At 38.6% G+C, this 23753-nt stretch overlaps 3 protein-coding genes across 4 annotated transcripts in view; 2 read left to right on the top strand and 1 right to left on the bottom strand.

Moving 5' to 3' along the window:
• Positions 1 to 4086, top strand: part of LOC145483884 (NPC intracellular cholesterol transporter 2-like) — a 6210-nt gene extending 2124 nt beyond the window's left edge. The window contains exons 3-4 of the mRNA XM_081462444.1: positions 2330 to 2505; positions 3688 to 4086. Coding sequence (XP_081318570.1) covers positions 2330 to 2505; positions 3688 to 3798 — 287 coding nt within the window. The 3' untranslated portion in view covers positions 3799 to 4086. The remainder of the gene's footprint in view (positions 1 to 2329; positions 2506 to 3687) is intronic.
• Positions 4087 to 6484: 2398 nt separating this feature from the next.
• LOC145483895 (NPC intracellular cholesterol transporter 2-like) lies at positions 6485 to 13338 on the top strand. Of its 2 annotated transcripts, none has more exons than XM_081462456.1 (2): positions 6485 to 8615; positions 11002 to 11221. In XM_081462456.1, exons 1-2 carry the CDS (start codon positions 8531 to 8533, stop codon positions 11193 to 11195), a joined length of 279 nt encoding a protein of 92 aa, XP_081318582.1. In that variant the 5' UTR covers positions 6485 to 8530; the 3' UTR covers positions 11196 to 11221. The 2 variants fall into 2 exon arrangements, with proteins under 2 accessions (XP_081318582.1, XP_081318583.1); XM_081462457.1 differs by lacking the exon at positions 6485 to 8615 and adding an exon at positions 13283 to 13338 and having other exon boundaries at positions 10117 to 11115.
• On the bottom strand, positions 12201 to 20122 carry LOC145483893 (zinc finger protein ubi-d4-like). The gene is made up of 8 exons (XM_081462453.1): positions 20075 to 20122; positions 19677 to 19939; positions 18254 to 18531; positions 17143 to 17248; positions 16200 to 16523; positions 16006 to 16118; positions 15574 to 15655; positions 12201 to 14616 (listed from the first exon to the last, which is right to left on the bottom strand). The coding sequence occupies exons 1-8, from the start codon at positions 20113 to 20115 to the stop codon at positions 14528 to 14530; spliced, it is 1296 nt and encodes a 431-aa protein (XP_081318579.1). The 5' UTR covers positions 20116 to 20122; the 3' UTR covers positions 12201 to 14527.
• Positions 20123 to 23753: the final 3631 nt, after the last annotated feature.

Raw genomic sequence — 23753 nt, 5'->3', positions numbered from 1 at the left:
TTATTTCTTAGGGGTGTCCATTATTTGTTTTTACAATTTGTAGGCTGGGTAAGGGTGACACACCTTGTAGGGGATGAAATGTTCTTTTGCATCTCACCTGCCTTTGGCAAATTGTTTAAATTAATAAATGAATAATTAAAATTAAAAGAATATTAAGGACCAGATGTATCACCCTACAAGAAAAAAGGTTGGGTGCACCCCTGATACATCCCCTCTTATTCATACCCTACTCAGGTTCCACTTATTCAATTTGTGCACTTTTTGGGGAGGCATTTATTTGAATATCATTAAGTGCCATTCTAGAGTTTGTAATAAGTGCTTTATTGTAAATTAAATTTGGCATAGTAAAGTTCAATTTTGGTCATAGTTAAGGTGCCTATTTTTGTTCTGTGCATCACGCTAGGCATGGTTCAAACGCCACGCGTGCACAAGGGTTGGCATTGACGTTATCAACTATGCTACCTGAAGTACTAAAGCGAAAGCACAATTTTCCTCCTGTGACCAAAATATCAAGTTTAATGAACCTGTACTAAAAACCAGGAATATCGCAATATCAGTGTATCGCTAACCAACCATTAACGGCTTCGAGCTGAAAAACTATCGCTACAGATGGTGTAGTTAGTGAGCAAAACAAGTGCAAGAGATGCAGATGTTTCACTTACTTGGGAGGTACCAGGAAAAAATGTTATGGACACCATAAAAGTTTTCAAAAAAGTTGATTGAATAATTTTAAAAAATGCGTGGTTACCCCTTCATTTTATGTGGCAAACCTATTCAACATGTGATTAGTTCCTGGTTGTGAGGAAAAGCTATTTTGACTGTATTTTAGCTGTTGCAACGATTTTGTTGAAAACATTCCAAAAGTGGTTTTTATGTTACCATTTACCATGTAGTTGTAAGATCTTTATAAATGTGTTTGCATTTCTAAATGTAAGGACAAATTCTGAGGAAATCTGTGAAGAAATATCCTTTCCTTCTTTTTTCAAAACAATGTTGGTTAATTATCTTGCAAAAGTACTTTTTCCGTGTGGTCCTAATCTGGCGCAAAAACCTTTGCATTTAGTAGACATCATTCTGAAGTGAAATTAAGTTGATGACAGGGTGCCTTAGGCCGGGGGGAGAGGGGGTACTGCCATATATGGCCTATATAGGTATGTGACGCTGTGAAGGGTATGGTTTTCAAGCAATTTACTCTAGCATAGGGTATATAAATCAGGGCATTTGGGTTTAGAATAGGGTATCATTCACGAAACTGACCAGTTGGTTGAAGATTTTATCTTAACTAAGGAAATCAGGAATTGCCACTCAAAAATATAAAAAAAATGACTGATCAGCAAGTTTAAATTTTTGCAACTCAGCCTCAACAGCGTCGAAGATGACTATCATAAAACACTACTGGATATTATTAACTGTCAAAAATCGGGATTCAGATGGAAATCAGTGGTTTTAGTACTGGTTACTCTAGTCTAGGGTAACAAAATTCAGCTGAACTAGCTCTGGTATAGGCTAAGGGTTCCAGGGTCCCAGCAGCACATCCCCACCCAGAAATTCCTGAAGTACCCCCCCCCCCCCCCCCGAGGGCCTCAGGTTTAAAAAGTTGAGACATAACAGTGTTAAAATACATTTTTGATCTGTTGTTAGGGGGATCTTATTGAGCCAAATCTTAATTGAGATCCTCAAAGGTTTTGGATCTTACATGTAAGTAATCTTTTTCAAAATCCTTGTGGGGATCGTCAAAGACCTTGACCAAGATCAGTTAAGGATCTTTGAAGAATTTGCTCAAAGTTATTGGAGGAGCCATGCTAAGATTTTCACAACATCATTAATTTTTAAAGGATCTTTGCAAGATGAAGGTTTTTCACCAGGCATGGTCTTTCAAGCAGCTGCTTTTCCATTGCCAAAGTGTGACTACTCAAGTGTTGACTGTTATTGAATAATTAAATCACGATCTAATAAATTAGCAAAGCTACTAAAGAATTCTTGAAAACCAAATAATTTTTAATATTTATTGAACAACTTCCTCAGGGCCGCAGGGTGCTATACTGTAGTAATAGGCAAACCAGTGCACTTGCCTTAAGCAGTGAAAATTTTGAACTTGTTTAAGTATTTATAATATCAAGTTCCCTCAAGAAGCTATGCAGTAAAAAATAATGAATCAATTCAAAAGAAACTTTTTTTCTGATTATGCTTTGGTAAGACTTATTGTCAGGCTGCAATGTTTCTTACTTCTACCTAAAAAGAAAAACTTATTTCAGACCTGTCATATGTTCCCTTATTATTAAGTAATCAGTGTGAGAATAAATCGCTTACATTGCGTGATTGTTTGCAGACAGCAACATCACAGAAGGCAAGACTTTTGTTTATGGAATCATTGAGGGAGTAGAAGTACCTTTCCCTGTTGATAACCCTGAAGTATGTAAAGAACATGGAATTACATGCCCAATGCCTGCCGAGAAGACACAAACATTCAAAGCTACCCTTCCAGTCAAGAGCGAATACCCTGCGGTAAGTTCTATCTGACTTAAACCATCCTTCCAGTAAATTTCTCCTGGCTGCAGTGAGAACCAAGTACATTGTTAGCCAGCTAATTTATCTCCTTGTACAATTAAATTTGAGGTTCTCTTGTGACTTTATACTGACATCTGAAATTCAGTGCAAAAAAGGACAATGTGAAGTATATATGAAATAATTCAACTGTGGTTGTAGATGAAAGTGAAGAATGATCATCGCAGGAAATTTTCCAATGTGTGGCTTCATAGCTCAGTCGGTAGCGCATCGCACCGGTATTTCGCGGAGGTCACGGGCTCAAATCCCGTTGAAGCCCTGATTTTTTTCAGGCTTCTGCTTCCAATTGCTTAAATTGGAAAATTTCCTGCGACAATCATTCTTCACTTTCACAAAAGGACAATCATACAGATGGGGGGCACTTAAATATGATGAGGGATGACGCAGTGGTGAGAGCTTTCACCTCCTACCAATGTGGTGTGGGTTTGATTTTGACTTGGTGCCATAAGTGGGTTGAGTTTGTTGTTGGTTCTCGCCTTGCTTCACAGTCCCTGGTACTCTGGTTCTCCTTCCTTCCTCCTTTAAAACCTACACCTAGGTGATGGCACAAAAATAACAAACACACACGCAAAAAAATACTAAGTATAATATTATTAAACACAGTTTGGGATAGCAAGAGTCAGCTGTAACTGAAGCTGTATTTGACTTTGTTTTCATCAACCTACATGTTGGTTTATATTTTAAAATGAATTCTTGTTATCTACTACATTGGTGATATAGCACCAAGGAGGATTTCATTTATCGTTAAACTTGGGAAAGAATGTCAATGATATGGACCTCATTAACTTGGTTGGTTGTTGTCCAACTTCAGATCATGTGACTGCTACTCTTGAGGGTTGTTCTTTCAAGTGTAATCATTTCTGGTGTGCATGAATGTTTTAGGAAACTCAAATGATCTGAAAAGGGTGATTTACATACAAAGCTAGTAATTAGTCTTAGCTAATAAATGCTTGGACATTTTCCCGTAACATGTAACAACCTGTCTTGCTAGTTTTTTCTTTCTTTTTTTTTTTTTCGCAAAATTCAAACTAACAAAACAAACAAGGGTTTGTTGGTCTGAGTGTAGATTTTGTCTTTGTATATATCTTATGTATTTCCATTATTGTTGTTACTTTTTTTCAGTTGCAACTTGATGTCAAATGGGAACTGCATGACCAGGATGCCAAAGTGGTTTATTGCTGGTTGCTGCCTGTCAAAATTGTTAGCGGGGAAGATGACTTTGTTGAAATGTGATTTCAGGCTTGCTTCATTTTTTGCCACTTCAATTTCAAAGTGTAAAAATGTTTAGTAACAAGACTTTGAGCGAGAAGGAAAGTGTGCATGATGTTTTGTTTTTTAAAAAATAATGATAACTGTATTACTAATTAGCATAGAACAAAAAGAATCTTTACATTGATTTCACTGAAAAGACTTGAATGCAATTTATCTAAGGCACGTTTTAATTATAGTGAAAAATAATACTTTCAGTTTTGCTTTTGAAAAAAGAGGATGTTTGTAAGTTGCTTTGTGTCACATTAAATTGCAGTCAAAAAATCATCAGAATGAGCTTGATTCTAGTCTGAATCAGACGCCTAATTTTGGAATTTTCTTATGGATCTCTTAGCCAGTCACTGATAAAATATTCCAAACCCAGGGAGGCAGTGATGGCGCAGCGGTGAGAGCGCTCGCCTCCCACCAATGTGGCCTGGGTTTGATTCCGGCCCGGTGTCATATGTGGGTTGAGTTTGTTGTTGGTTCTCGTCTTGCTCTGAGGGTTTTTCTCCGGGTTCTCCAGTTTTCCTCCCTCCACAGCAACCAACATCTCCAAATTTCAATTTGACCAGGATGGGGGACCAGCATGAAAACCAGCTAGGGCTGATGTGGCTTGCTCTCTAAATATTGTAATAATCCCCTCACAGGTATTCAATTCAAGGTTAGGTTGAATTTGTCTGCGCCCTAATCGCAAGATATAGAGTCAAATGGAAACAAAAGAACAATGCAGTTAGTATTTTGGTAAATCTTTCTTTAAGTGCAATCAGCCATCCGATCAAACTATCGCGAGCATGCTTGTCGGTGAGCACGTTGGCATGAGAACAAGTCATGTTGCTTAACAACTTTGGAGAGGAAACGTACCGTTTACATCTGTTCAGTTTTATAGATGAAACAGGTTTACAGTTTTATAAACGTAACCCTTTCTCTCGAGTCACAGGGCTTTTTAGTTCGCCTTGTCTACCACAATTTAACAGGGGGAGTTAAATAGAACCTGATGCATCATTATCAGTGTACATATGCTGATCATTAAGTGTGCTAAGTCATTTTTTTAAAAACATTTTTGTTCTTTTTAACGTTCACTAACGCCCCGACCACACTACGCCAGAGGTAACTGAAGACGGAGGTTTCACTCTGAAAACGAGTGAAGTGTTTTCCGTCCACACCACGCCGGAGGAATTTAAAAACGCTGGATGGATTTGTGTTCAGTTGAGGAAAACTCGGTCAGTAAAATCACACCATTAGCGTGACGTCATCGTTTTCGAAAGCTCCGTTTTCAAAATGTTTTCCGTCCACACGAAAACGAAAAGCCGGCGTTTTGTATTCGTCCGGTTTGAAGCGCGCTTTCGAAAAGCTCTGTTTTCGTGACGGATTAGTATGGACGATAAGCCAAACCGTAGAAAAAAGCTGCGTTTTAAAATTCTTCCGGTGTAACGTGAAGGACATACATACATATACATACATACAACTTTATTTTATCTCAGATTTTGAGTAGCCAAAAATAAGCTAGTATCTCCGAGAAAATTAAAATCAAAATAATGTAACACTATGTATATTGAATAGAATATTAACTTAGAAGAAATTCCAATCAGCCAATTAATTCATGTTGTCGAATTGCTCTAATAAAGTCATTGAGACAAAAAATAGCTCTTAATCTGTCAGGTAAAGCATTCCAGAACTTAGCCGCTGTATAAGTCTACTATCCGTTCTAAGAGAATATTGTATGATGAAACTCTGTCGTTTAAAATGACCCTAAGAATGCATTTATTCAATGTTTCTAACTTATCCCTTTTCCTAGAATCGCAAAAATGCCATATAGTGGAACAATAATATAGTGGAACAATAAAATAAATGTGATACTATAAACGCTTTGTAGAGACGTAGTAATATAGTGGCAGATATTAGCTCATGAAATTTACTAATTACATTGAATTGATTAGTTATCTTTTTTCATGTTACAAACATGTTCATCGAAACAAAGTTTATCGTCCCAAAGTCATTCCAAACAATTTAATTATACATCGATACTTTTCTAGCGTTTGTTATTTAAAACATGGGCTACACTGTTAACGTGTAACTGTTTGCGATCCCATCCAGCGTTACAAATTCCTCGAAAGAGTGGAAAGAGATTGCGTGCAAAACGGTATGTATCTATCTCTATAGCTAATATCCGATTCAGATGATAATCATTTCACACAAAACCCAATAATTTTCGATCAATTTTAGGCTAGATTGCTCTCAGCCTCTCTATCAACGATCGAAAAAAATAAAGGGCTGTGAACAGTCTCTCATTACGCAATCAAATAGAAACCATTAGAACGGTATGATTGGACGTTTGCTTTCGAAAATGACTTCCACATCATCAGAGGTTTATTGTCGTTTCTGGGGTTTACGTGTCCGGCTTCGGTGCATGCAAGTTACCGATGTATAATTGTTTATCCATTTTACTGTCTCTTACTGGTGTAAATAGGCCTTTTGCAACAGTTGGTCACGTGACCAATAATGTCTAAACTTTTTACTACAGCTAAATGAATTTCAGAACTGGAAAGAACATGTTTAAAGTAGCCAATAGAGCAATTTTCAGACCAATGCGGTGTAAGGTTGAGATCGATTTAATGACGATTTGTAGTGAAGCGAGGAAGCTTTGCAATTGCCCTCCCAAAACCTTTTCCCTTATTAATCACACTACAAAAGGAAGCTGCCGGAATGTAACTATTGGAAATAAGAAAGGGTTAAAATATTAGGAAGAATGGAAAATCCTAGGCTCTTAAACCGAAAGGCAAAGATTTTATGGCACTTTGAAAACTTGCAAAATTACATGGATTGTATGGAAAACTGGAGCGTGACTGGAGGGCAAAACATCTTCCCTTACAAATCAATCTCATTTTCTAACGTCCATAAGAATTCCCCCTTAAAGTTTACAAACCTGAAAATGAGCACGTAGGTTTATTTGTCAATGTTTTTTCCATTTCTGATAACATTATGCATTAACAATGACTAAATCAGTGTTAATTTCTTGACCAACTGTTGCAACCTATCCGTTGGGCCAACGCGTCCATGACTTATAACCTTTGGGCGTGGTCGGTTGTGTACTGCAGGCACACTTTTTTACTGTCATGCAGTAGACCAGGAGTTGTCGTTGAAGATAAAACTCATTGCAGTTGACTAAATGCGCAATTCTTTTATTTTTCTTATTAAGAATATACAGTTAGCCTGGGAAAACAGCCGTCCTTAAATTCTTTCTCGGGCCGGGAGCGAAGAAGAACGGCTGTTTTCGCAGGCTAGTGTACGGTTTACTGAAAGATAAGCTATGTATGCATGTGATGATCCCGTGTATTTCAAATAGAGATGATGAAGATGATGAAGAAGACGAGAAATGCTGTTTCCTTGTTAAGAGATCTAACATATTATTAGTCGTGCGGGTACTGTAACAATGCCAAGGAACTTTGGAACTGTGTTGGAAAAAGGATGTTTAAAACATGCTCTGACTGTGGTGTAACTAACTACTCGAAGACTGCGAAACTGAAAAATCGGTTGATTGATTGTTTGAAAGCAATTAGCTTTATCGAGTTTTCGGAATCTAGTCAAAACGTTCGCAAAAAAACTTGCCTTGGTGCAATAACACAACAAAAACAAACTACAAAAATAGCAATTCGGCGAAATTACCTTCAATGGGGCCCGGAATGGCGTATGTATGTATGCACAAAATACACCTGAAATTACTTATTTCTACTGATTTCTCATTAACAGAAAAAAAAAAAAAACTAAAATATAATCAAATCCCTGCCTTTGTCAGTTGTATTGTAATCAGCCAGATGTTTCACCCGTTCAAACAAATGATTTTGGCGTATATTTTCTCCACGATAACTGAGAAAAGATGGTACCTTTTTGTCTGTTTTACATCACCTCGGAGCGTAAGGTCACAACAGGTTGTAACACGCTGCATTTGATGTTTTTTCTCCTTCAAAGTTCAGCTGTAATTGAACAATTATATGGTCTTCATCAATTGTCTTTGCTCAGGCAAGAGTGAATTGTTGCCATTTTGGTGGAGAAACAATGCAAAATGGTCTTAGTAAACAGGGTCTCTGTTCCTTCGCGCGATGAGAAACAACAACAAAGCGAGGTCATATGATCTCTTTGTCTCCAGTCTATTGTTCTACAGCATCTGCCTGCTGTGAAAGTAGGCAATTCTTTGAGCAGCTGGAAGTCCCGATCCGGGGGTGGCCCGGGGGTGGTCACATACGAAACATGTTATCTTCCATGAGGATGGAAAAGGGTTTAAGCAGTGACACGTGATGAGGGCAGAAATATTAGTACGTGACGCGTGAAAAGTACAGTAGCTTTTGGTAAACTTATGACACCTGTACCTGGGTGTCTAGGCCCGGAACATAATAATTTATTTGGCTCTGATCTTACTGTTGGCGTGGTATTGAGCCAAGTCAAAGCAATTTACACTGGAGACCTTTGGAGGCAATTTCTGACGATCACTCCGGGGGTACCCCATGATATCTCTGGGAGGAGTGTGACCGCAAAGAAATGCGAGCTCACGCCACAATCATACGTTCACAATGTGACGCAACCTTCAGTCGACCAATGGCTTTGCTGTTCAAGAGTATTTGACAGTCGGCCTGTTATAAATCCGATCTTTTCTATCTTGCAGTTGCATTGTGCTCGAAAGTCCTAGTTTGCAGTGCACGTAGGTACCCAAGATTTCAAGATGGCAGGGTCCTTGATGCTGTCCGTGGTAGCGCTCGCTTTTCTCAGCTTAGGTTCCAGTAAACATGTCGAGATTATGAACTGTGGTAAGCTCCGCTTTCTTGCAACTTTTGTTTGACTTCGGCCTAACCATCAGCCTCCAAAAAACCAAAATCATGACTCAGGATACAGAGGTTTCCTCCTCTCTCTTCATCAAGGACTATGCACTTGAAACGGTCAACAGCTTCATCTACCTTGGTTCTACTGTTACTAGCACCACCTCCCTTGACACCGAAATAGGAAAGAGGATTGGGCACGCTGCAACCAACATGTCAAAGCTTTCACAACGTGTCTGGGAAAATCAGAAGCTCACTACTCCCACCAAAATGGTTGTCTACAGAACCTGCATCATCAGTACGCTCCTCTATGGTAGCGAGTCCTGGACAACGTATGCAGCACAAGAAAAACGCCTGAATGTGTTCCACCTGCGCTGCTTGCGGCGCATCCTCTCCATCTCCTGGCAGGACCGCATTACGAACAGTGCTGTCTTAGAGAGAGCAGGCATCCCCTCCGTATACACCCTTCTTCGCCAGAGACGTCTGCGGTGGATTGGCCATGTACATCGAATGGATGAGGGCCGCATTCCCAAGCAACTCTTGTACGGGGAACTAGTACAAGGAAAAAGGCCGGTAGGACGACCGAAGCTCCGTTTCAAGGACGTGGCGAAGAGGGACATGCAGGCCATTGGTCTTCCAATCAATTCATGGGAGACTCTTGCCAGTGACAGGAGTGCGTGGAAAACAAATTGCACTGAAGCCCTACGAGAGGGAGAAAAGCTTCTGCACATCACAGTGGATACCAGGAGAGAACGTCAGAAGGCCAGGGCCCTTGCTCCACCCACTGATTCCACTTATGTCTGTGGTTCCTGTCTCCGCATCTGCCGATCACGAATCGGACTCCAAAGCCATCTCAGAAAATATTTAAGGAAATGTACAATTACTAACACACGCTAAAATTATGGACTAGATTGTCCGATAATGCCAATACATAATACATGATCATGTTACCGTATTTCAAAAGTCATAGTTATACTTTTGTCTGTTGCCAAAGCGCAAACAAATGTAGTAGAAATTAAAAGTGCGAAACACAATCACTGTTTCTTTAGTTCGTTAATTAAAAGATGTTTTGTATGGAGGGCATCGGCATTCATGGTGAAGCATGTCTGGGACTATTGTACAATGTGTTTTACTCGAAATTCCACTGAATGTTCCAAAGGTCTCTAGATACCGTGTGAAGCGAAATTTTTGCGGGAGTTTCAGCGTGTCCACGATTTTTTTTGTACTTTGCGGGAACTAAGTTTTGCGATTGTGAAAGAGTGGGTTTTCTTGCTGGGTATCAATTTTTGCGATTTCAGGAAGTCGCGTTTAATTTGAATTAGAACATTTGAATTTTTATTGATTACGCTACAAGGCAAACGCAAAGGAAACAACAGGTAGAGATGTTAAACACGGCAATCAGTGTCACTTTTACATCTTGCCCTAGTGTGGCTGGTAGTTCCCTTTAGCTTCTCTGTAAACTTAGCCTGCGTAGTGCTTTTGCGTAAATTGGAGCGAGAGCAAAAACTCGACGAAGCAGGGGTGGTGGGGAGAGAATTTTTGCCAAAAGCTCTTTGTACGGGGACGCTTGCTAGGCAGGCTACAGTAAACTTTTTACTAGCTACACCTGTAGTGTGCCAAGTGCAATTTCATCGATTTATTTCACAAAGTTTTGTTTCTAATTCCATTGTCTTGTTTCTGAACGAAAGGGACGTCAAGTTTTAAACGCTCTAAATAAATGGCATCAACAAGATTCTACATCCGGTGATGTTTGTATATATATGTATATTCATTTCACTAGTGGAGTGAATTTTTCCGGACAAAAGTTTTGCGGGAACCGTTTTTTGCTGGAACTTTTTTCGCGGATCGTGGAAAAAAAACCCGCAAAGATCGCTAAGACTTGGGAAACCTGAACTTTCGACTCGCACGTGATCAGGTCGTGTTCCTTGAAACCGTGGCAAATTTGAGAGCCAGCCGGCGTTAAGCAAACGATTTCTTCGCAGTTTTTTTCAGTTTTCTATTTTTGAGTTGGGAGGTATAACAAAACACGTAACGACTGGTCCCGCGGGAAACAGTGAGTTTTGTTTCCCCTCGACTTCAATGTTCCCCCCGTCGAACATTGAGGGTCTGAGGGTCTCGGGGAAACAAAACTCACTGTTTCCCTTGGGGTCAGTCATTAAGTGCTTACTGACATTTTTGCCTAAATATTCAATTGACAATTAACTTTCTGTAATAACGTTTCAGAGTCATTGCGTAGAATAGAATTTCAGCAAGCAACTGTGTGTGTGAGAAAAACTATCTGCGGTCATGAGTTCTCTTAAAATATCGTCTACGCAAACGGTATGTCGTTTTATCGTATTTTTAATACCAAGTTCTTCTGTTTTAATAATTGTTTTAGGAGAAGGAACAGCGACGTCAAAAATTAATTTTGTGGACATCGATCCCTGCGACAAGCAACCATGTGTAGTGAAGAAAGGTACGGAGGAGGTCATCCAAGTCAACTTTACGCCAAGTAAGAACAGACAGAATATCGAGGCTGAAATTTGCGAAATTTTAAGAATATTTTTAAGAATAATTTTGAAAAGAATATAATTTTGTGTTGAAAATTTGTAAATACAATGCAGCTATATGTTTTTAACTAAACCGTATAAAATTCTTCCTTTCTTTAAACGGTAAAACTAGCTAAAAAGCTTCAAAAACAGCACTAGCCGTATGTTTTATGCTTATGAACATTTCTGCAGGAAGTTATGTGCGAATTGTTTCTGCGCATCCTTACTGCGCACGCAAATTCACACGCACGTCATGCATCGGGCGCGCGCGTTAAGTACTAAGACGAACAATGAGTGGGCAGATAGCCATTGCTATAGCTTTGCTTGGATTTAACGATCTTGAACGTTCGGTGACCCCTACTTTTCTTTCCAGAAACAGATTTTATTTAGAATTATCTCCACGTTGTCCAAAAATGAACAAAAAATTAATATGGGAAATAAAAAAATTTCTGTCCACATCTTGCGGCTGTAAGGCACATGAAACTACTGTCGCTAAACGCGAACTTGTTCTTTAAGGAACCTCACTAGTTGACTCAATTCACTTAATAGGTCCACTGAAACAATATTTGGCAGAGAACATTTCACTTCAAAGATCTAATTGCAATATTTTTGGGCTTACAGACACTGTGGCCTTTCTCGCTAACGAAGCCCAATTTTATCAGATTTAGGGTGTTCTTCCGGGCATGTTCTCTTCAAAACGAAGTCGGTGACCCCCCCTTTTTTTACATTTCTGACATAACTAACTCATCATCTTACAGTGGTAAAAGTCTCAGAAAAAAATCAATGTTGGAAAATTTTCGCGCGAACGTCCTTAATGCTTGCAGGCTGGCTCCAAAATTACTCTTACACCATCCAGACACCAGAAACATTGGAAAACAGAAATGTCATACGCTATAATCTAAGAGTATTCACAAGAATATTTTCAAGCTAAAATCGGCAGAAAAATAAGAATAATTCAGCCTCGGCCAGAAAAACAATATTCTTACAAAAAAAAAAAGAGTGATTAGAAGGCACTAATTTCTTAGTCACTTCAACAGAGCAAAATATGTATACTCTCTTAATTCATTAGAATCTACATGTTATAAGAATTTGATGCTGAATTTGGCGAAATTCTAAGGACATACCAAGAATATACTAAAGGCTGAAATGTTGTTAAGAACATATTTTTTTGCCAGTTGATGGTAAAGGAAATACAATAAAATGATATAATGTTTTTAAATGAACGTTATTATTTTACCATTGAAAATTATGAAGTAACACCATACAGACATCAGACAGTTCTATTTGAGAGTTCAAATAGGCCATTTCCTAGTTACCTTGTACCTCCTTTTCAAAAGAGTCCTCGTGCGAAAACTCATACGAAAATGAGTTTGATTTGCATACAAATGAACCTGTAGGCGGAACACATCTTCATATGAATGGTTTTTGCATGAAGACTTGTTTTGACACAGGGAAAAGGTTACTCAGAAATGGTCTGTTCCTGGCCACATCCGTTTTATTCAACTTTTAAATTAGATACATGTGCTATATTCTGTTATCTATAAAAGCACACAAGAATATTATCAGCCTAAAGTGGGCAGAAAAATAAGAATATTCAGCTTGGGCATGGAAAATATACATTTCTAGTAACATAAAAATGAGTGTATTTAAATATATCAGTTGATCAAATTTTGTAGAACGTTTTTTTTGCAGAAAAATAACTTAATAGAACATTGTTATTGTAATATCGAAACCACTTAATGTATCATTCTACAAAGCTCAATTTCTTTTAATTTTTTCACTGGGTATGCTGTCTTTTATTTCGAAATTATTTTGAAATCTACAGTGGCGTGGCAGGCCAATTTTTCTTCAAGTTTATCATCACCATATTCCTATTTCCTTATCTATGACCTGCAAATGGAGATTTTCAAAACTATTCCAGGAAAAAAGGGGGGGATGGAGGTAAAGTGTTGATTATAAGCCAAGTTTCTTAAAATCAGTGTTTAAGTTTCACCTCTATAACTGATACAAGATGATTGGTAATTTGAATGAAAGAGTAAAATCCCGTCTATACTAAGGAAGGTAGTAATAATGATCTGGGATGCTTTACCCATTTTAACTTTTAATAACTACTGTCTGGTTCTTTTGCAGGCAACAACATCACTAGAGCCAACACTGTTGTACATGGACATGTTGGACCCCTGTGAGTTCCCTTCCCTGTCGACCAACCTGATGCATGTCAAGATCAGGGTATCGCATGCCCTACGACTGCTGGGAAAACATAAATACATTCAAAACTGTCCTTCCCATCAAGAGTTTGTACCCTAATGTAAGTTTCCGCCATTTAACAGTTCTTTTTGCTATGGTAACAACCAATCAAATTGCTGGCCTGATTGAATGGCCGTCTCACTTCACAATCTCAAGAAATAAGTCAAATTGACACATTTTTCAGGTACAAATTTCCCACCTCTTCTGGTCAACCGTTCAATTCCCCACCAGTGGAAAGGGATTCGTTATAAATTCCCCTTCACAGCACAATTCACTCAGTAAAAAGCCAGATACCATAATGAGCATCTTTAACAGTAAAACGTCCATATTAACCAGGCATCTGCAAAGCATGATCAAATTGTATTTCTAAATGATAAATACTGTAGGATATAAATTTTTGTACTTTTTTCCTTTCAGGTCCAGGTTATTGTGCAATGGGAAATGTATGACCAGGATAACAAAATGATCTATTGCTGGGAGGTCGCCACTCAAATTGTTAGTGGTTAAGTTCTTCCCCAAATAGTATAAATCTTTTGTGAAAACACTTACATTTAAAGGAAATGTGCATGATTTTTTGGGTTTGTAGAAAATATTGAATAATTTAATTAGGAACGAAAAACATTTGATGTTGACTTTGCTTCACAAAAAAAGGGACTTGTCATTTAGTTAATAAATTTATTTGGACTTGTTTGCTTGTTTTGTGTTACTTTAACATATAGTTGCATCTTCCTCGTGAACTATCATGCACCCACCTTACAGCAATTATGACATAGAATTCACTAAGTATCAGAGCTTGAAAAAAATTGAATTCAAGCTTGCTGTTCAAACAGGCAGCTCACAAAATTTACTTGCCTGAGGCAAATCTTAGTTTACCTTTTTTTATTTAGTTGGAAGAAATCTTGTCTGGGTCCTTGACCATTGGACATGTGAGGATGAAAAGTTACCTGCCCAGCAGGAAAATCTACTTGTCCCAGACAAATGAACAGAACGGAATTTTTTCGAGCCCTGGGTATGATGATTTCACCAAGACTTTGGAGCTGTATGGGGATAATAACAATGTGTTTGACCCACTAAAATATATTGCGATGCACACCCGTGTGTGCATAGCAATATATTCATTGCATCATTTCAGTGCCACTCTGCCTTGATCATCATGTGGGACGGAGGGACAGGAGCTGGTGTGACGGCAGTTTCACATAATGCACATGTCCAATGACCTAGAAAATAAGCAGGGACATGTTAAATGACAAGAAGTATCGGGAAACATTCAGTGCACACTCACACATGTATTCCCTTGCAAGGGTCAGTATCAACCTCTTCCTGCCCCTCTCCTACCTCTCTCCTGTTCCTGCCCCTCCCTCGCTCCAGGGCATGAGAGGAAGAGAGACCCTGGGAATGAGGTTGGGGTCAATACCAGGAAGTAAAAATTTCCCACCAACTCGTGATGCTTTCTGAAGGCCAAGATTCTAGCAACAGAATTAAATACAACTGTTTTGTGGTCTTCTAGGCCCAGAATTAGATGACACCATTAGGAAATGTTAAGGTAAAGTCTTGATTCAAGCACACCTGTACTGGCCTATCATGCTGTGCTTATCTCTGGTTTCAGTAATATGAAGTGACTTGAAGTGTTTCTGCCCCCCTCCCTGCCTCCTCCCTCCCCCCTTCCCCCTCCATGGATAGGATATGCTGGTTTAAGGGACCAGCAAGCATAGATTTACCAAAACCCAGCACTGGAGAGTATTATCCCTGCCCTCCCTACCCCTTTCTCCCATTTTACGCCTGACTTTGCAGTACTGTGAGAGTGGAAATGGGGGTTTAAAGTGAATCTATAGGAGAATCATTGCAGATGTCATTGTTTACATTTTCCTCATTAACATACGACTGCACAGAGAGGGCAACACGCCAGAAACGAATTTACTACAAACATTGAAAGAGCTTGTGAACATATGTAAATCGCACTGAGCTTTTTGGCTCTTTGGGTGTAATATTCAAGGAGAAATTGGCTTTCAAATTTCTAGGTGGCAAAAGCACTAATGAGCTCATACATTCTTTGTAAAATCTCAAATTCCTTGGGAAAGTTAATCGTGCTATGCCCGTTTAATATTCAGAACTTGTAATGAGGCAAATATTGTAAACAAAATTCTCCTATAGGTTGTCATCGATGAACAGTTTACCTTCAGGCGGTTTTTGCATGGGTGGCTTTAGACAGTACATGTGGTATCCTCTATCACAGCCATCACAAAAAAGTAACTGATCCTACAACACAAGAAACTGTTACAATCAGAGGATCACTTCTCAAAGTGGTTTTACCTTAAATTGGTTAGTATCAAATCAAGGCAAACCACAAGTGTTTGGAAAATAGCCCAGTTTTACAAGCTATGTACAGAATTTGGTAGCACTTTCGTTCTCACTTTCACAATAGGCAAGGGATCAGGCAAGTGTCTGCCAACTAAACCATCAAAAGAGCACACTAGGATTTGCCCAGGGCAAGCACAATTTGAGAGCAACTGGATACAAGGGTAAGCTGGAATTCACGTATTTTTTGAGCCCTGCATCATGGTAATTATTTTCAAGCAAAAATTCAAATGCACATTAGGAAGTCTCACATCGTTATCTGAAGTTCCACAAAGGGTGCAAGATTTGCATTCAATGCACTGCCATTTGTATTTCTTGACACTTTCTGTCAACTTGCCAGTAAACTGAAGACAGGAAGGATGCCCTAAATAAAACATATAACAAAAACATTAGTCCAGAAAAACTATATCCAATTGTGGCCCAAATCATACAAATCAATGTGTACCTGATCTACCACAATCTGCACATGATAATAGTTCTTCTGGATATCCCGTCGACTTATTCTCATACACGTCGCCCAGACAAAAATCACAGTAGTTGTTTGGAGATGTGCCACTCCCTGGCACTTTCTTGGGACGCCCAGGACCTCTCTGCTGTGGAGGTGAAGCAGGAACCTTTGGAGACTCTGGACGGACAGTGGGTGCTGGAGTGGACGGGTGAGATATCACTGGCTCCTCGTGGTGCATCGTCGCACCTGTCTCCTGCTCATGATTGTAATGTGTATAATGGTACTTTAGTCCTGGGCCATTCTTGTAGCGCCTCCCACAAACTAACAGAATATTACAAAATATCAAAAAGAACAACACAATGCTTTGTCTGTCAACACCACTTTGTCCTATCTTCCAAGGATCAAAGTCTGCTAGGTGACCTATGTAAAGAGAGATATAGTAAATTCTGCTTCCACTCAAAAGATAACTGAACTGATTGATCAATAACGAGGAAAAAAAATTACCAAGTAGTAATTTTGGGAAATAATATTTTTCAAGCAGAAATCTATAAAATAACCAAAATAATTGATAATAATAACTAGAGATATTTATTGAGGGAGCCAACACCATGAATAGTGGTTCAAGTATGCTATATTGTACTATACACTGTACACTACAATGAAATAAGCCTATACTGAAATCATGATATTAAAATACATCACAATAAAAATTACATAAAGGAAGTCCAAAGGTTACAAAAAAAAAGATAAAATGGAATAAAATAAAGTAAAAACAATATTATACCTCTTAAAATACTTCATAATTACATTTCCATAATGCAGCTCTTAAAATTAACGTAAGAAATGTCCTTAATAGTTGTCTGGTAGATAGTTCCAGTTGGTTAAAACATGACTAATAGCACAGTGTTGGCACCAAGAAAATAATAATAATTTGACTTACTCTCGCATGCGTAAGGTTTTTTCCGCTCCTCAGGATCCATCCTAGCTAACTCTTCCTTAGTGATGTTTCGCACATGCAGAAGGCCAGGGATCGGGGGCATTGTCTTCTACAGGGAACAAAACGTGTGAGACACTAATATATCACTAATAATCTTAAGCTTTTTAAAATAAACAGTAGCCATATTAAAACATGACATTTTGGTGACGACATGTCATCATTATGAATTGCAAATAATTATAAGTTTGGCAACATTATATGGAGACTGTTGAATGTTTAAAGTGGGTTTTTCCATCCTAAAGAAACTGTTCACTTAGTTAATATATACGTTTTGTTTTCCATGCATCATTTTATTCTAAAATTAATGTAGTTTCACACTTTCACTTCTATATATAACATTACCAATCTTATAATAATTTGCATTTGATAATCGTGACATGTTGTTTGAGAAACATCATGTTTTAATAACTCTACCATTCACATTAAAATGATTAACAAAATCTTCCGTTATCGGAAATCTTAAGCTTGACATGACCAAAAATAGTATTACATGATTATCAACCCCACTGTACATGTAAATGCTTTGAACTGAGGGGTATCAGTAAGTGTGATCTACTTGAGAATACTTGTAGTTCAGTTCAAAAACAACTGTCATTGGTGACTGATGTTTTGACAACCTGAGCAAATGGCATCTAAGTGAAATGGTCCAGACTCCCTTTCAGTTTGGTGAAACATTTTAGTAACTAACAAAGTGTTCTTTTCAGACATTCCCAGACTTCCTCCCTGACTATCGCAATAAAGCAAACAACAACACAGTCAGCTGGTTTTCATGCGGGTCTTCTATCCTGGTTGAATTGGAATTTGGACATGTTGGTTGCTGTGGAGGGAGGAAAACCAGAGAACCCAGAGAAAAACCCTCGGAGCAAGGCCAGAACCAACAACAAACTCAACCCACATATGGCACCGGGCTGAAATTGAACCTGGGCCACATTGGTAGGAGGCGAGCGCCCTCACCACTGTACCATCCCTGTTCCCCAAGCATAAAAGAGATGGACTCCTATTGTATCTACATACAAGACAAATCACCCTATTGTATTAAACATGTTTCTCTTACATGATGGACTTGAGGCTCAGGAAATACACTAGCAGGTTGTTGAATCTTCTTGCGAGGTCGTCCTTTGCTAATAGGTTTCTTCTTACCAACATAGAAGTCTTCATCACCGGAGGATAAAGCACCAATGTCTTCCAGCACATCTTCGTCTCCATCACTATCTTCCAGTCTCATTATTTCATCTTCCTTTGTCACAGAAACATCTCTGGCAATCTCTGATTCAGATTGCTCTGGTGGAACTCCTTCAGACTCCATGGTATCCATGCTTTCACTGTTTTGTTCTATTTAAAAGGGATGATTTAGACAATCAATTGCGTTTTGTCAGAACTCGTCCCCCATCCCTATGGAAATCAAAGGTTTTGGTTCATGGACCACTCGATCCAGAGACGAGTGCACTAACCATGAGGCCACCGTGCCTCCCAACATCCTAAAAGTGGGTATGAATAGTTTCTGGAGCCATAAATTACAACAAAGACAGTCTTATGAAGACATGATTGACATCACAGTTATATTCACAACTTAAGCAGCTGTGAAATTAAAGCCTGAAAAAAAAGTGTTATCAATGTAATAAGCCAATAAGATCAGTTCCATACCTCAAACCCTAACATAACCATACCACATATTTTAGTAACTACGGTGGCCAAATTGAGAGAAATATCTAAAGAAACTACTGAGAAATCTTTTTAATCATGCCTTATGACAAAAGTGGTGGGAGTCATGTCATGTGTTGGATTTACGCATTCATGTCATGTGTTGCATTACGATGCTTTGCTTTGATGACCTATTCAAAGTGTGTGATTGCCTTTCAAAACCACTTTTAAATGGGGAAGCAAGCTTAACAAGAAATTCACACGTGCAAAAGAGTGAGATAAAAGTATTTGATTTCTCAGATGGATGAGGAACATAATGGTGATGATTCTGTATTTTTTTTTCTGCCCACACCCTTCCAATTATATTGGGATATTCTATTTTTTTATCTGCACTCCTTCCCTTATGGAGGGTCTCGGAAATCCGAGGGGGAGAGGGGAAGTCTTTTAAGGCCCTTTCTGGGGGGTGACTGTTCCTTTGATCTTACACGTATATAAATTCTGAAGGGGGAAGTGTGTCAGCACTTTGATCCTCTTTTCTTTGGGGGGGGGGGGGGGGGAGTGAGGTAAAAAGTTTACTTTTCTGAGGGGATAAAATTCAAAGTCCTCAAATTGTTTGGATATTAAATGGAATGGACCATTCTTTGAACATTATCCAGCCAGTTTATTATGCTTCAGGATGACACTAAATGTGTCTTGTAAACTAGGCATATAACCAGAGGTGCTATTCTTACAGAACAAGATGCAAAAAGGCGGCTAGGTATTCTGCAGTTTAAGTTCTTAAGATAGACGATTAACACCCGCACATCTGACTACGGTACCTAATCCCCGGACCTTACCATCAGCCTCGCCGACAACTCTGACTTCAATAGGTCGCTCTGTTGGGGGAGGCCGTTTCTTTTTTCGCCATCTCCTAGCTGGGTAACTGTAAATGTAATGCGGCGTTTGGCCAGCTCGACGCTCCAGTTTGCTGATCCATAAGTGGCAGTTGTTCATGGCAATACCTGTCTGCGCGTCAATGAACGGAATACGAAGTCGACGTTCATACCGAAGCCGAGAGTTGTAAGCCGAGACATTTTCCAATGCTTCTTTGTATAATTCCCTGCAAATTAAAACACAAAACAACAGTTAAACACCTTAAAGAAGTTTCACTGTATTTTTAAATATCGCCTACAGTTGCGATCTTGTCATAGGCTTATATTTTAATTTAATAATAAGAGGAAATCGAGATACGCACTGGGGATCTTTTGGTTCACGAGAAATCACCCTTGTCGCCATTTTGCCTTTTGTCAGCTTGGTAGCCGGGCATTATTTGGAGTCAGCTACGTAACCTGGCAAACTCACGAGAGCAACAAAATGAACTCCTCTGGTAACTCCTCTCTGACCAAGAGAAGTAGATGCAAATGAAAGTCCACAAAGTATTACAAAACTTAACAAATAAACTTAAGTTTAACGAATAATGCAACTCATCCTTATTCTTCGGCAACATGAGAAATAACGCAATTGCTGTTTAACTCTGTTTGGGAGCGCTACGGCGCAACATACATTTTCAAAAATAGTAGCGAAGCAAATCTCATTAGAGGTCTTATGCCGAGATGAAGAACAATGACCTTAACAACGAAATGAAGCCCACAGAGATTCAAAATTATTGCTCGTCACGCCCTCCTCTCGTGAGGGAGAAAATCTTGCGCGACGAGCCCAAAGAACTTTTATTTTGCGTAGGACCTCTGCATGCCGTGTCACGTAGCCTTGTCATGTCAGTCATGATGGTCGTGGTACGAAATTAGTAAGATTTCCGGTTTTGAGGCCATTGACTTTAAAGTGTGAGATGTTATGGCTACTTTAAAGTTAAAAAATTAAGAGGACTTGTAAGGACTTACGCTGCTGAATGGCAAGCTTTCCCATTCAGCAAACAAATCGCTTATAGATTTCCTGCGAGAGCAGATGTATTTTCGGCTGTCGCTTGTCTCCGCCGAAAATAATGGAGACAAGCGATAGCTGGAAATACGTCTGCGCTGCGTGCACAGGCTAGCTGTCCTAAAATCCCGCGCTAAAAGGTCAGATTTTTCATTTCTTGTACGACCATTGATAAGACCACGTGACACGGTCACACAAAGGGCCAATTGTTGTAAGAAGCAAGCTACCACTGCTAATGTTCAAGGCGGTCGTAGACCTTGAATAACAAAGTAGACGAAATAGTCTCCTTTCTGTATTATGGGTTGTTCTCGAGTCTCTTGGGATATTAGATGAACAGGCCTCAAACTGCAGCATTATTTGGAAGGCACAGCCCAGAAGGGTCACCTACCGTTTTTATTTTTTTAATGTTTGTTTTAATTTTTGTTTTCATTTTCGTTATTTGTTTTTTTAATTTTTGTTTCCGTTTTTGTTTTTTTGTCTTTTAATTTTTGTTTTCGTTTTTGTTTGGTTAATTTTTGTGTTTGTTTTTGTTTTTAATTTTTGTTTCCGTTTTTGTTTCTTAAATTTTTGTTTTTGTTTTTGTTTTTTTTTGTTTTTCATAGTCATTTTTTCTTTTCTGTTAAAAAAAGAAATAAAAACGCAAACATAAATTAAAAACAGAAACAAAAATTAACAAAACAAAAACGAAAACAAAATTAAAAACAAAAAACAAAAACGGAAACAAAAATAAAAAAAACAAAAACAAAAACAAAAACGAAAACAAAATTGCAAAAGGCCAAAACACAATCAGTGAGTGTAGACCATCATGCTTTGCTAGCAGTATCCATGACATGAACGTTGTGTGATCTTTTGGCCGTCAGGCGTAGTCACGCATCGGTTACTATAAACTCTACGGCCATTTCATTGCTTGTGTACTTGTCTTGGGAGAAGAATATAGCAGGTACAAATGTCACAAAGATTTCAAGTTAAGTCAAGGATATTTCTTCATCAACTTCCTTAACTTGTAAAAAGTGTTAAAAGGTCGTTATATAAATAAAAGCATAGCATTTTCAGAGCTCTCAAGCCCAACGCAAACGAATGTAATCTTAAGCTCTCACAATGAACTAATTATTGCACGCGCGCCTTCGTAGCTTGCAAGACTTGCCTCATTTGTTTTGAAAGTCTGGCTACGACCCTAAACTTCTACTGGCTTCAAAAGCAGCGAAGAAATTATTTTCACATTCTACGATGATCGTTTCGTTGTTTGCGTGTTCCGTGTTTTATTGTTTGAGGTTTTCGTGTTTGCGTGTGATAGAAACTTGACAGATGCAAACATATTGCATGTGAGCTCCTGTTGGCGAAGGAGAAAATATTGGAAGGGACCCATACCTTACTTAGGCCACTGAGGGAGGACATGAGCATTTGTCACGATATTTGTCTTAGCCCTCAGAATTTGCCTTTCGGTACCCCACACATGAGTGGCACACAGTACAAAGACCCCCTTTGTGGTAAACGTCCCGTACTTACTACTTTCACGTCATTGATTGTAAAGTTCCCAACTGCAAGTGAAGCATGATGGTCTACACTCGTCGATTTTGTTTCGGCCGTTTCCGTTTTCGTTTTCGTTTTTGCTTTCGTTTAATGTTTTTGTTTTTGTTTCCTTTTTGAACGCAAAAAACGCAAAGCAGAAGCCAAAATTAAAACGAAAGGCAAAACGAAAACTAAAACAGAAATTACAAAAACAAAATAAAAAAAAACAAAAACAAAAACAAAAGTTGAAAATATAAAATTAAAAAGGACAAAAAAAAAAAAAAACCACAAAAATTTAAAAAAACAAAACAAAAACAAAAATGGTTGGTGACCCTTCTGGGCTGCCGTACTGCGGGGAAGGGGGGGAATGATTGAAACCAGGAGGAGGAAATCGAATCGGTCAACCGGCTAGGGTAAAGTAGATTCAGAAATCGTATTGCGCAACAACATTGCGATCCACTGCAGCTTAAAAGTGATTTTTCAAGGACGTTTACTTTAGTCTCACGAGCGTGTAAGTGAAGCAAAAATGCGCACACTATACGTCCATGACTTATTACGGCAACTTCATTAAAACCTGCTCTTCACAAAAAAAAAAAAAAAAAAAAAAAAAAAAACACGAAATAATAGCTAATATGTAATTTAGAACTGAGATGAACATTAAAACAGCTAGTGAGCCCGTAAGCGGACATTAAATATTTTCTATATAGGTTTTCTTGTAGCGCAGTGCAGTGCATTGAAGTGTAGTGTAGTGGTTACGTAAGAATCCATCGCGGTTCAAACCTTTACCAACGAACCACATTTTCGCTCGTGCCCTCATACCTCGCCCGACTTTATACTTTATTTACTCATTTTGTTCCCAATGTAAAATGCGGCTGATTATTTGCTGTTTTTCATTAAATCTTAACGTATTCTCAATAAACCGGGAGGCCGAGTTTTTGATACATTAAAGCTCACCTATGATGCCAGAATTGTAATTCACAACGTTACAGGAAGCTTTGAAGCGATAGGGATCACAAAACAACGATTTTCCAAGAATATTCTTCCGCGGTCGTGGTTTAACAGATAGAATAAACGAATGTAGACCGAATGAGATTCATGGTTTCAATACACTGATGAATCATTTATTCATGTTTGAGTTATAATCTGATCGGAAGCTTCTAAAGGGACGAAAACTTAAAATAAGGGTTAGAGGGAGAAGGGGGAGAAGTTAAATTAGCCGTGAACATACAAATTAGCCGTGAACATAGAAAAAAGCTCAAAATACACACATGCCGGCTCCATCTCGGCATCGCAGCATATATAATGACTTGATATCGCGGTAAATGGTCGATAAATCATGCTAATGACCTCATTTAAGCTGTATATGACTTAAGAGCTCCAAACAAGTCCAATACGAGTTGTTATTTAACGAGTAAAACTACTTGACAAAAGTGACTCTTTCCTTATGGCAATCTTCCTTACGGAAACCGTTATCAGACTGACGAGGATAA

This window comes from Orbicella franksi, chromosome 4, assembly GCF_964199315.1.
Source record: "Orbicella franksi chromosome 4, jaOrbFran1.1, whole genome shotgun sequence".
Lineage (NCBI taxonomy): Eukaryota > Metazoa > Cnidaria > Anthozoa > Scleractinia > Merulinidae > Orbicella > Orbicella franksi.
Note: the sequence above shows the minus strand (reverse complement) of the source record. Positions and strands in the feature narration are given on the sequence as shown.

What these genes read in the sequence shown, in the direction of transcription:
- LOC145483895 (XM_081462456.1), top strand. Translation starts at nt 8,531, where the DNA reads ATGGCAGGGTCCTTGATGCTGTCCGTGGTAGCGCTCGCTTTTCTCAGC. An exon ending in TGTCGAGATTATGAACTGTG is followed by an intron (nt 8,616 to 11,001) that starts GTAAGCTCCGCT and finishes TAATTGTTTTAG; the next exon opens with GAGAAGGAACAGCGACGTCA.
- LOC145483893 (XM_081462453.1), bottom strand. Translation starts at nt 20,115, where the DNA reads ATGGCGACAAGGGTGATTTCTCGTGAACCAAAAGATCCCCA. An exon ending in CTGAGCCTCAAGTCCATCAT is followed by an intron (nt 17,249 to 18,253) that starts GTAAGAGAAACA and finishes TGTTCCCTGTAG; the next exon opens with AAGACAATGCCCCCGATCCC. An exon ending in CATGCAAAAACCGCCTGAAG is followed by an intron (nt 14,617 to 15,573) that starts GTAAACTGTTCA and finishes CTTATTTTCTAG; the next exon opens with GTCATTGGACATGTGCATTA.